The sequence below is a fragment of the Orbicella faveolata genome, unplaced genomic scaffold, assembly GCF_042242905.1.
Source record: "Orbicella faveolata isolate gen_17 unplaced genomic scaffold, um_ofav_v1 contig_46, whole genome shotgun sequence".
NCBI lineage: Eukaryota > Metazoa > Cnidaria > Anthozoa > Scleractinia > Merulinidae > Orbicella > Orbicella faveolata.
The window spans coordinates 12,369,383-12,382,500 of record NW_028301576.1 but is presented as its reverse complement, the minus strand read 5'-3'; the positions used below and the strand labels follow the sequence as shown (position 1 = coordinate 12,382,500).

At 40.1% G+C, this 13,118-nt stretch overlaps 1 protein-coding gene across 1 annotated transcript in view; it reads left to right on the top strand.

Annotated features, from left to right (window-relative positions):
- LOC149098416 (gamma-aminobutyric acid type B receptor subunit 2-like) overlaps positions 1 to 11,500 on the top strand; it is a 202,585-nt gene extending 191,085 nt beyond the window's left edge. Inside the window, exons 13-24 of the mRNA XM_089278576.1 lie at positions 734 to 799; positions 1,096 to 1,320; positions 2,701 to 2,943; positions 3,899 to 3,962; positions 5,017 to 5,109; positions 6,289 to 6,439; positions 7,492 to 7,624; positions 8,029 to 8,139; positions 8,719 to 8,841; positions 10,377 to 10,715; positions 11,028 to 11,148; positions 11,383 to 11,500. Of these exons, the coding sequence (XP_089134702.1) occupies positions 734 to 799; positions 1,096 to 1,320; positions 2,701 to 2,943; positions 3,899 to 3,962; positions 5,017 to 5,109; positions 6,289 to 6,439; positions 7,492 to 7,624; positions 8,029 to 8,139; positions 8,719 to 8,841; positions 10,377 to 10,715; positions 11,028 to 11,148; positions 11,383 to 11,456 (1,743 nt within the window). The 3' untranslated portion in view covers positions 11,457 to 11,500. The remainder of the gene's footprint in view (positions 1 to 733; positions 800 to 1,095; positions 1,321 to 2,700; positions 2,944 to 3,898; positions 3,963 to 5,016; positions 5,110 to 6,288; positions 6,440 to 7,491; positions 7,625 to 8,028; positions 8,140 to 8,718; positions 8,842 to 10,376; positions 10,716 to 11,027; positions 11,149 to 11,382) is intronic.
- The last annotated feature ends 1,618 nt before the right edge of the window (positions 11,501 to 13,118 follow it).

The following is a 13,118-nucleotide window of genomic DNA, read 5'->3' as shown; positions in this document are numbered from 1 at the left end:
GGGTATCAGATCACTCCCGGTTTCGGAAATCCTAGGAGAGACTAGAAATAGCCAGTCCTGTAACGCAGAATTTGTTCTCGTGGACCGCCGAAGCACCTCTGTGGTACCATTATACCCGAAAGAACTGGGTACCATTGCTAAAATTAATTTGAGAGGGATTACCTTGAAAATAAAGCCTATTTTATTATATTTTTTCATCCTCTCTTACCTCGCTTGAAATCACTTAACTAAACGGAAGTAAATCAACTTTGTTTAACAAGGATAGCACACGAGAGTCTAGCGACTGACAAACCTGGACTGCTCTTGCACTGGACTCAAGACCAAGCGGGTCAGGCTAGAGCCCTTGCCAGGTCATTGCTTTGTGTTTTGGGCAAGATATTCTTATCTTACAGTACCTCTTGAGGGGCATGAATGGTTACCGACCAATGTAATGCTAGGGCCAGCCCCAGCCCTGCGATGGACTAGCATCCCATCCAGGGAAGAAGAGAGTAGAAATACCCCTGGTTGCTTACCGAAATCCGGGACAAGCCTCAGCGATATGGACCACTTGGCCCATCATACTTTACCTTTACCAGTGAATCAATCAATCAATCAATCAATTTATTTATGTCAAAACCCTTGACAATAAGTAAGAGTGTATGAAAAAGCGTAACATAAAGTTATCTACTTTCACTATTTTTCGTGAAATAAACTGAAAAAATAGTAATGAATTTTAATATGGAATTTTAATCAGGAATTGGACGCTAAAATATTTCTGGGCGAATTCAATAAGAGGGGAGCTAGTCTCGTGTTTTGTGAGGTGAGTTTTTTAACAGTGTAACTTTAACTTGTCTAGTTATTACCGTCCAACCCTATAAAGTAAATTAAATGTCAATGCTTCTTTTTAGTAACCATGGAGTGATTCGAGAAGCGTGGAAACAAAATATAAAAATCAAATACAGAGCAAATTGTTTTTGACTGAAAGTTATCGGAAATAGAATTATAGTATCTCTCACTCAGCTACATTTTGGGAGTCTGGGCATTATCATGTATTTTTGCATTTGTGATTAGCTTAACAACGATGTTGAAACAGGCGTCGAAACTTTTCAATTACAGGTGTTCAAGATGGACTTGTATGGACCGGAGTTTGTTTGGATCTTGCATCCGGATGCCGGAACCATAGAAGACTGGTATAGGCTTGTTGAAAACGAGAGAAAAACGAATAGCAAGACCGAAACTTGTACCAAAGAGCAGTACCAAAAAGCTGCTGATGGAGCCTTTATATTCGAAAAGAATATCCTATATCGATCTGATGAAAATACAACTACTGCTTCCGGTCTGGTAAGAAGCATGTGTGGACACTTTGTGAGGGATAAACAAAAATATCATTCATTCTAGGTTTAAGTAGATAATAATTCTTAGACCCCGTCCACACGTTTCCGGATATTTTTGAACTCGCAACTTTTTCTTTCCGTATTTAAAAATTTCCCCGTCCTCACGTAGCGTATTCAAATCGAATTCGCCTGGACGCATGCATCCGATCGTATCCGGACTCACTCCTGAGAGAAACTAGGCCTACACGTTGTGCCGCCATATTGGTTTATGGTTCGTTAAGAGACTGGACACGATTTTGCTACGTCATCGGATTTTCACCGTCCACACGTTATCGGATTCGATGCGGATTTATGTTTTTCCACCCTCGGCTGGATTGTTCGAAAGCCGGTTAACGCTAACCCAGGATTAAAAGTTAACCGAAGTATAAATTTTTCTTGGGTAAAAATGTTTACTGCTTACGTTTCGTGTAGTTTGAGCTTAGTCAAGCTCAAAACTGAAGGACAAACAGTATAAACAGAAACATCACCGAAAAGTTACAAAACTCAAATCAAAATTCTCGCTAAACCTGGGTTAGCGTAATCGGGCTTTGTTCAACCCGGCGGCCCTGGAGAGCGGATTCAAAAATATCTGGATTCGCTGCCCAATTCGGCGGATGCGAGTAGACGGAAGCCGGATCCGGAAAGAAAAAGTTACCGATTAAAAAAAGTCCGGATACGTGTGGACGGAGCCCTGGTACGAAAAGTGCCCGCATTATTCAAAGACGGCTCTGTGATTAGGCGGAGAATACCGCTTCAGATTGCAAACTAAGAATTAAAAGCATTTAGTTTAGGGAAGACATAGCTCTTAGCTTAGGCAGGGAAAACCGTGCAGCAAACTTTGGATCAATAGCGATTTAAAAAAAAATATTTCAATTTTCAAGCTATACTCAATGATTTGTTAATTAACAGAGCATGTATGCGGAACACTATTACGCGCAATGCGTAAACACGTTGCAGGTAACTGCTAATTTCTTGGTTATTTTTAATACAAACCAGACACTAATGTTTGGTTGTAGTGCCAGACATTCAGAAATATTTTTCACCTAATAATATACATGAAAAATTACTCGTCTCTGATTGGCTGAGAGCAGTGCAGTTCAAGTGTAACACCAGTGCAAATAGCACATCGAAATTCTGGATTATGATTGGCTGAAAGACAATAGATTTTCCCGTAAAGACCTCACTCTCGGTTAATGAGTAGTTAATTATGTATGACTGAGAAAATTCCGAATGTCCACTCGTTCATTTGCACTGTAATGCAAATCGATCATTCGCGTTATATTGTTTTGCTCTCAGGCAATCACAATGAAGTAATCTTCTTAGTCATATTGTGTATTTTTTTTTTCAGACATTGAGGGAAGTCTTCAGTAAACCAGAAGTGAAAAAACTCAGGGACGACTCAGACAAGATCGAAATGGCAACAGCATTTGATACGATGTGGGCCATCATACTAGCCTTAAAAGAAGCTAGCACCGCATTGCAAACAGCCGATAAGCCACTGAAGTATAATGTGGAAGAAATACTTGGTAGTGCCTCGGTAACTAGGACTATAGAATCAAAGCTCCGTAATGTGAGCTTTGAAGGTCTTACGGTAATTGCTTAATTATTTGCTTTTCTAATCCTCTGATTCCCATAGCGGAGCGGCGGGGGGCAAGTGTTAGGTGATGACTCAAACAATGACTGTGAAAAAGACCAAAAAGCGAGTTAGGTGTGTAGGCCCCGGGGGACTCCCATATAAAAAGGAGGGGGTTGCTCGTCGGAAATTTTGAAAAAAAACCCTGAAAGGTACCATGATCCTGTTTTTTTTGGTTTTTTTTTCATCCCCAAGAGGTACCAATTGTAAAACAACACATACCTCCTGTTAATTTTTTTTCGGTTCAGTGCCCTAAATGGTACTGCAAAAGCTCCCGCTGTTGACCTTTTGATGCTGGACACCCTAGAGAAGTACCAAAACCGTTTTTTAACTCCTGAAAGGTACTACGAGCAGCCCCGTTATTTTTATTTGAGAGTTCCCCCAGACCACCGCCCGGTGTATAGGACGGTACTCGCCAAATTCCAGCGTGTAACGGTCACACCTACCACTTCACATTTACCCTGAGGGCACTCCCTTATATGGGCTATATAGGTATATGCGGCACCAAAGGGTAGGGTTTTTCAGCCGTTTTGATTATAAATAGGGTGTCGATTTTGGCCATTTTGTTCATAAATAGGGTGTGGCTCTTGCACTCTAATCTTAATTATTTTGTTCTCAAATTAACTATGTTTTTTAGAGGAAGCTACTTTATCATCATTATCGATAAGACCATCAACAAAAACCTTCATAAATTATGTTTGGGGCAACTGTGCCAGCCGCAAACGGTCATAAATAGGATATTGGAGTTTTGGTCAGGTCATAAGTGGGGCAGGAAAAATAGCAGATTTTGGTCGTGAATAGGGTAAGGAATGGTTTTGGGAAGCGGGCCGCAGACCCCACACATTATCTGTGGGAATAGCTCCCCAGGGCACCCTAACCCCATAGATAACGGTTTCTTTTTGTGTGTTTTTAGGGTCCGATATCGTTTACTGCCAATGAGCAGAGGGAAGGAATAATAGTAGTGAAACAGATCCAAGGTACATAGCTTTCTTGATGGAATGTTTTTATCTCAGAATGAATCCAATTCGGTTTCTAGCTCATTCATTAGACTGGCTTTGAGTTGACTGTGGAAGGCGCGGTAGCCTGGTGGTCAGCGCGCTCAGTATACTCCTGATCGAGCTGTCTGGGTTCGAGCCCTGACCAGGGTCATTATGATGTTTCTTAGACAAAACACGACTCTCACACAACCTCATTCCCAGGCTCTCCATCCTCTGCCTCCCTTGGTCGTTGGAAGAAGAGAGAGCCTGGGAACGAGGTTGACGCTTACAGTGCCCTGCATCACCAACTGGAGTACAATAAATTTAATGCTGAAGGTAACCCTGCGATGGACTAGAATCCCAGCCAGGGGAGTAGAAATACTTCTAGTCGCTCAATGCTACGGAAACCGGGATAAGCCCTAATGGCTTGGCCTGCTTTACCTTTTTACATTGACTGAAAGTAATGTATTAATTTGGTTTTCATTTACTGTGAAAAATGTGTTGCTAATCTATGTGCGATATGTACATGTTGTCTCGTGTAACTTAGCAGTAAATTCCTTTGCTTGTCCTTTCCATTGCTGGAGTTTTAATTGGTCAGCAAGACTCCAGCTACACGCTATAACCAGTCATATCCAGGAGTCCATCACCAGGAGCGTGCAACTACCCCATATTCCTGTCACGGCGTTTTCACAGACCGATGTATCTTTAATTTAAATTTACTGCGAATTCAGACCCCCGCAGGAACCTCAGTGACCAATTACAAGCACGGACTTAAAAATAGACAGGGAATTAACGTATTTTATTGTTCTATTTTTATTTTGTCGACATGTCCACCTGAGGCCGTCATTTTCGTCCTTACCGATGCGCGCTCATATAGACCAGAACTGAACTATTTCGCGGGAAAAGAAGCCTAAAAATAGACCGGTCTGTAAAAATGCCGTAACATAGGCTTAGTATGGCAGTTGCACGCTCCTAGTGATGGGCTCCTGTCATATCTCATTGAACAGTAGTACGTATCTGGATGATTGTTTTTCTGCTTTGTCCCTTGTCACAGATGGTGGAACGAAGCTAGTCCCAATTGGCCAGCATTTTACAAAACAAAACAAGTTTGAGCTGTTTGAGGCCACCAAGAACTCTTTATGGAAAGGTACAGAAAAGGTGTTACTATTCAATGGAACTTTGTTCGGCCAATGAATACCTCACCTGAATCAGCTTAAAACAGAAAAATGACAAGTCTTGCGCTTGTTCTGCAGTGGCAGTAGGTATCTTCGTTTTTGTGTCGTCGTTTGCAAAAATGTAACTTGGAATCGACCAAATTCTCGTTTCATGTAGAACTTGGACTAAGCTAGGTGACACATTTCGATCAGCTTCTCTCAAACTCAGTAATAACTCTATAGTAGTTTTTCTAGTAGTGTTATGGCTACATTCACATCTATCATCATGTCAATAACAATTCATCAAGCTTAAACGAAAGAAATCATAACCGTGACGGTGTTTGGATATCGATCTGCGCTATCTCTTTAACACATATTCTTACCTTTTTGTTTCTCCGTTATTTCGTTTGAGTTGGCTTCAATTGTAAAGAAATATCACGCACTCGATTCAGTGTTTTACCACATTTCTAAACACCTAATGGTTCGTCAAAAATCTGATTCCACTCCGCGTCACAGTGTTTGAAAATGTGGTAAGATAAGGTCTCTCGTGTTTTATCTATTACATTAAAGTTGTCCTTACACAGTCAGCTGTATAGTAAGGGACATACTGAGTTAATCCAGAATAGAATTGTTCCAGATATTCTTGGAATTGTTAAGCAAAATGTGGTGTCCTCCGGGTTGTTGTGTTTTTTTTTTTGGTGGAACGTTCTTCAACCACGAGCGAGCGAGTTTTTGAGCGAAAGCAGACTCATTCACCCTGGTTTGTTTCATGTCTTAGCTGTGAAAGGTCTAATGAATTTACCCTTGTTTATTGAAAATTGTGTTCATATCTTTAGAAGTTCGTGAATACCTAATCAGCTCAGAAATAACTAAAGGAATACAATTATCTACAGTACACTTCCCATGACAAAAATGAGTGAATAACTGAGCTAGAATGGGAGATTGCCAAGCGACATGATGCGATAGGATCCAGTGATATTTCAGATGTTTATACAATTAAACCCCTTCTCATGTTTTCTACCCACTTGTTTTAAGAAACTCTAGTAAAAATGTTTTAGATAAATTAGGCGGATAAACGACATAACTGAAATTTGTATAAATTCTTTAAGTTTCTCTCTTTTAGATTAGTAAACTAAAAATGAAATTTATTACCTTGCCATGCATACTTTCAGGGAATAAGCCACCCAAAGATCAGTCAGTTCGATATCAGGAATTTATGATGATCCCGTTACCTCTTATAATAGTCATGTGGCTTATGGCAGCTGTTGGTATCCTCTGTTCTTTGGGTTTCCTGCATTTTAACATCAGCAATGGAAAGAGTAGGTAAGACATTTACCGTCGAGGCCGTATACTGATACCGTAAATCCTCGAAAAAGCGCCCGGGGCGCTAATTTCAAATTTAAGAGAAGACGCGGAGGGCGCTTATTTAATTTTTCCCAAATCGTGCACTGACATGATCATTTTTTTAATAAATCATCTCCACGCAAACAACAACATAAGCTCTTTATCGACGTAAAAATCTGATCCTAAAATTTACATCGCGGCACCATTAGAAATTCACGTGGTCACGAACTGAAAACTATGCATCCTTTGCCGTCTCATCACCCCTCCACAAAATAGGGGGAGGGGAGGGGAGCGCTTATTTTAAATTTTGGCCGATAGGGGGAGCGCTTATTCGGGGGCGCATATTCGAGATGGGGGGGGGGCGCTAATTCGAAGATTTACGGTATATGCACAACAACAGAAACTGATTTGTTTAGAAGAGATTTCCAAACATTGAAAACCAGTGACATAAAGCCCGCTTTTGGAAAATACCCTTTAATTACATTTGATAGGAAAGTCATAACAGCATACATAAAGTCTCCGCAGTTCAAATATCTGAACTTTCATAAATTAATTTGTATCTTCACTATCTACGGGTATATTACGAACTAGCAACGTGATCAGCTGCCAGTTGGCTTGATAGCTCAGCTGGTAGAGCACTGTACCGGTATCGCAGAGGTCATGGGTTCGAATCCCGCCGTTCAAGCCTCAATCTTTTTTTCAGGCTTTAATTTTACAGTTGCTTAAGTTTTGTATAACCGTGATGATAAATCATGTCTTCACATCTTTCTACCCAGTTGAAGTATACAATATTTCATATAATGACTTGTATCATGACAAAATGCTTATCGATACTGACACCAATTTAGTGCTAAAACTGGCTACTCTTTCGGTTTATGGTCATGAACACGTTTGAAGTAAAATCTATTCGTAGTTTCTCAGTACATATTGATCCCTGGAAAAATTATTATCCGACCTTCTTTTTGTCGCCCAATGCCCAGCTGATGACCAACCACTGGCGAAGAATAAATCTCTTTTTTTCCTCTTTGTAGAATCATTAAGATGTCATCACCAAATCTCAATAATATTATTATTCTGGGCTGTATGCTTTGTTACACCTCAGTCATTTTGCTTGGTTTGGATGCGAGGATCCTTTCTTCGGATGAGTACGGAAGCAATTGTAATGTAAGATATAACTTTTTGTCGTTTGTTTTAAAGAAGCTTCCAAATGACTATCGGCCAACTAAAGCCAAAAAGCACCTAGCTAATCATAAGGTAAGGAAAGCTAATTTTCTTTTAAGTCGTCAACGTGGGGAGTGGTTGCCCAATCTCCCGAGCCAGGGGCTCATGACAAAAACGCACGACTATTTACATTAACATTACTACTTGCAATTACTATATTCGCTGAGATAAAATCATAGAAAACGAAACAATTTTTTTTCTTTACACGTAGCAGCCATTGCGTTTTGATCAGGGAAACCTAGTTGCGTGCAAGGCGAAGAAAGGTCTGATTTTGCACACATATGGAATACGAGACGGAGAACCTCCTAACTATCTTGCGTAACGTTAACACTTAATTTGGTCATCAGGCTCGAGCTGCAGTGCTTTCTATTGGATTTTCCTTATCATTTGGTGCCATGTTCAGTAAAACCTGGCGAGTGCACAAGATATTCACAGCTGCCACGACCAACAAAAAAATGGTGAGATTGTGAACTATAGGGACACACTCACTTGGTAAATACTATATAGTTTAATTTCATTAACGCACACGACAACAACATACGCGGTCGAGGAGACGAAAACATATGCATAAGATTATTCTTGCTTGATTTCTCACCGAAATCAGCCTTATAAATAGCTTGGTGGCAGCAAAATGAGCATGTCTGTTTACAGTTGGATTAAGCTGAAGCAGGATTATGTAGAGTACGGTATAACAACTTTCTATAGTTTGAATGAGCGACCTGAGCACACCGCGGTAGCATCATAAACCTTTAGACAGGAGCACATGTCGCTCCTGTCAATAAGTCCTGTCTCATAAACAGTAAAGATCTGTTTGAAAAATTCTGATTTAAAATGTATATTTGATCTCAAGTAAATGCTTCGTATCTGGAACCGTGAACGCCGGTGATCACTGTATTCATCTAACCTCGACCAGGTGTTGAAGAGGGATGGTGTATATTCGAAGCCAACCTTTCATTCAAGAACATACGGTATCAAAATTTCGGCAGTCGAAGGTGTGGAAGTGTCCATGACATCGTGCCTTTTATGTTTTATCTCAGGCCATCAAGGATCTTCACCTGCTTGGTATTGTGGCAGGCTTGCTAGCTGTCGATGTGGTGTTCTTGTCATACTGGATTGCAACTGATCCGCTCCAAGCCAAAATACTGACATTTGAACATATGGTGAGACATTTGCAATCCTCTTTACTTACTTTAACATCTGCAAGATCGCCTTTTGAATCATTGAATGTTCCAAATTAAAGAGACTCCATCAAAACAACTTCTCTTTTCTCGACACACACGTTTTATGCTTCTCGTATTTACCAAGGCGCATTAAATGTTACGCATATTGTGCGTCTTAAACGTAATATATATTCGTCTTAAACAAATACGAGCGGAGCCATTCTAGTATCTATGAGGGCTAGAATATCTTAAGTTTTTAAATATTTTCGCTTGCGCACGATTGATTTAAACACGTCACGTGACTGAATAGCTAAAACTAGGGAATATCCGAGTAAAATTCAAGAAATCTCTAAACCGCGCGTGTTGCGAAAAAAATATTTGAAGGATAATACACACAATAGCCTCCATTTGGCACAGAAATATGCTCGGATATTTGTCCTTGAACATTATCTGTTCCTGAAAGCTCACGGTTTCCTCGAGTGTTATCTACGCTCCCGGAAAACTGTTTGCTTCTCGGAACAGATAATGTCCGCGGACAAATATCCGAGCATATTTCCGCGCTAAAGGGAGATTATTGTTTGTCTTAGTCAATGTCATAAAGGAAGAGAACGCATTAAAAACGTTTCATATAGTTTTAGATAGCGCTTATTACGACACTCAAAATATCTTTTAAGCCGCTCTATGCAAAGTAGCTATAATCTTAATAATAATAATAATAATAATAATAATAATAATAAAATATTTTTATAGTGCCAATCCACTATTTGTCCATAGCGCTTTACATTACATATTTAAAAAGCTAAAAAGGGGAGGAAAAAAAAATTAAAAAAATAATCTAAAAATTAAAAGAGTTAAAAAGCTTGTTTAAAAAGATATGTTTTTAAATGCCGTTTAAAAATGTCAATCGAACTACTGGATCTTAGTTCAAGTGGGATCGAGTTCCATGGTCTCGGTGCCGCCACAGCAAATGCTCTCTCTCCATATGTTTTCAGTCTAGCTTTCGGGGTCGCCAGAAGGTGTTGAGAGGACGATCTTAATTTCCGGTGAGAGGTGTTGTACTTAAGTAATTCACTGATGTAGTGAGGCGCTGTTCCATTGAGAGCTTTGTAGACCAGTAGGAGAATTTTAAAAAATTATACCGTAGCAAACAGGTAACCAGTGGAGCTGTTTTAGGACAGGGCTGATATGATCAAATTTCCTAGTACGTGTAACAACTCGAGCTGCTGCATTTGAAGGATAATACACACAATAGCCTCCATTTGGCACAGAAATATGCTCGGATATTTGTCCTTGGACATTATCTGTTCCTGAAAGCTCACAGTTTTCCTCGGAAATCTGTTTGCTTCTCGGACAAATATCCGAGCATATTTCCGCGCTAAAGGGAGATTATTGTTTATCTAAGTCAATGTCATAAAGGAAGAGAACGCATTCAAAACGTTTCAGATAGTTTTAGATAGCGCTTATTACGACACTCAAATTATCTTTTAAAGCCGCTCTATGTAAAATAGTTATAATCTTGGATTATCTATCTGCAGATCCGAAGGAGCGATGGCATCATTATCATCCCTGTGTTATACCAGTGCACCTGTCAATACAAAACGTATTTCCTAGGCGTTTTATTCGCCTACAAAGGTATCCTTCTGCTATTTGGTCTGTTCTTGGCTTGGGAGACACGTAATGTTAGCATTCCTGCTCTGAATGATTCCAGGTACATCGGGATGTCGGTTTATAATGTGGCCGTGTTGTCCATCATTGGTGCTATTGTGGCTTTTGCTATGGATGGCTCGGTGAATTATGAAGCTCTATATGCCATTTCGTCACTGTGTCTGATCGTGTGCACCAGCGTTACTCTCTTACTCGTGTTTGTGCCAAAGGTAAGAATTTAGTCCAGTTCTGGCCCTCTCTCTTTCACGCAACGCTGAAGCAAATTTTTGCGTGACAGGGAGAGCGATCCAAAACTGGACTAGCAGGGATTAAATCTGAAAGCTAGCCACAAAATAAGAACAACACCTCGGGTAAATTAAATGTTCCATCTTTTGGTACAACAGAAGAATCGCTGCTTATATTTTTGTGACTGTCTGTGAAAAGTGTACGATTAAAAGATGAAAGATTACTTAGTTAACAAAATATAAAACTTCATTCGATGTTCTGTTTTTTTTTTTTCTTTTTTTTTTTTTTACTTTTAGATTTACCAGTTTAACAAGAGGGACGAGGCAGTCAATGCCTGTGTTAACCTCGACCTAATAGAGGGGCAGATTTCATCTTGTAAAGCAACACAAACTGATTGGGATATCCCAGAAAGCGCAGGTAAAAAAACAAAACTCTTACCAGCAAGGAGATTTTTCCTTAATTTACTCTCTTCTGAGCGTAGGCTCACCGCAAACCCCCATGATACAAATCTTGCCCCAAAATATCCATTACTTTTAGCAATGAGCGATGATGAGTGGAAATTAATGGTGGTATGAATGAAGGTTGGTGGAGATAAAGATATCTGAGAGGCTTCCGAAATTTCTAGTCGAAATATTTTTGTTTCTTCGCTAGGAGCCGAGCCTATGACTTTCCAGGCAACAGTGCATTGTTCTACCACTGAGTTACAGCATATTCACGGAGAGTAGGCCTTTGAACAATAAAATAAAAAATAGCGATAGCGTAGGGGTAATGAACGTAACGTCTTATCATATAAAAAAGATCTGACTTAAGCTTAACCGGCCATTCTATTTTACATCTGCCAACCCAACTTGGCATCCTCACCCTCCCTTTTAGGGATTCCTGGAAACCCCTTTCGTAGAAAGAATAGCAAAAATCCCATTTCCGCATGAAAAACCAGGCCATTGCATTGGAAACCCCTCGAGAACGCCAAAGTTCTAAGAAGAAAACCCACATCAGCTTCTAAATTAAGCAATACCCCCGCGGACTTGCAATAATACATTACATCGCATTTCGTCATGAGGGATTTCCAGGGTGCGGTGCAGATTTAAACTGGAATGACCATAGCTTGAAGCGACTAGAGCCATATTGTTACTCCATCAGGATGCTAGTACCACATTGGCCGAGGTAAACCCGCAGTATGTCTGTCAAATATAACCATGAAAACTTGTCGGTTCCCATTTATGCTTTTTGAGATTTTGAGGCGATTTTAGAGGTTAGAATGCCTTCTTTCCCTCTAACTTGTACTAATTCATGAATTACTCTAGTTACCCAAGTCAGCAATTAGCCAATCAGAAGCCATGACTACTGTCCTGGTTTCCTGCGATATCCGGTCATTCAGTTGACCTAATATCAACGGTCGTCTGGCCGTATTTGGTCTGTTGAATTCATGATCGAACTTCTATGGCACGCTTTGCTAGCACATCAGGTTCCTTTGGCCTCGCCAGTTTATAATTAAATCTTACCTACCCCAATTTGGAATCACTCCCCCAGACGACAGCAAGTCACTGACCTGATATGATCGGATAGGTATTTACAAGTATCGCCAAATTCTAGTATGGTAAATACCTAATCGTTTCTTTCCAGTACGCGTCGGCGGCATACATCAGTATCGACTACATTAGTATTGAATTGTATGGAGAAGCAACCATTGGGACCTATGTCGATGACCGTTGAATAGTGGCAAGGGTTTTTCCAAAATCAGCAAGTGACGCTTTCCATTTGTAATTCAATATCCCGAAATTGTTTTAGGGTGATGAGAGACTGAAAACTGGTAAATTTGGCAAATGGTGAGGAAATTTCCGCCGTTCCGTTCCGGACGGAGAAAGAGAACTACCTCTAGAGGTAGTCTATAATTTTCGAATGGATTTTCCGTAAAATTACCGTTCCATTAGACTGTCGACCAAAAATTTCAGGCTTTTTTGGCGAAATGGTAAGCACCCTTTATTTCGATGTGTGAGAACGAGTAATGAAGATAAATAATGTGATATCAGTTGTTGATGAGAATTATATATTCCATTGGAAGGCAAACGTAATCACACACGATTGGTCTAAACGCGTCAAGTGACTGAATATGGCCCAGCCAAAAATCGGAAATATCCGATCGAGTGATATTCTCCAGTTTTGAAAAGATCCCACATGTTGCTAAAAATATTTGATGGATAATAATCACAACAGCTTCTATTTGACTTTAAATATATGCTCGGATATTTGTTCCTGAACATTATCTGTTCCCCAGAGCTCACAGTTTTCCATGACTGAGCTTCGCTCTCGGAAAGCTGTTAGACTGTTAAGTTCACAGCCCTCTGTTTTCTCGTATTTTTATTCGATCGTTGATAGCGAGGCTGTGA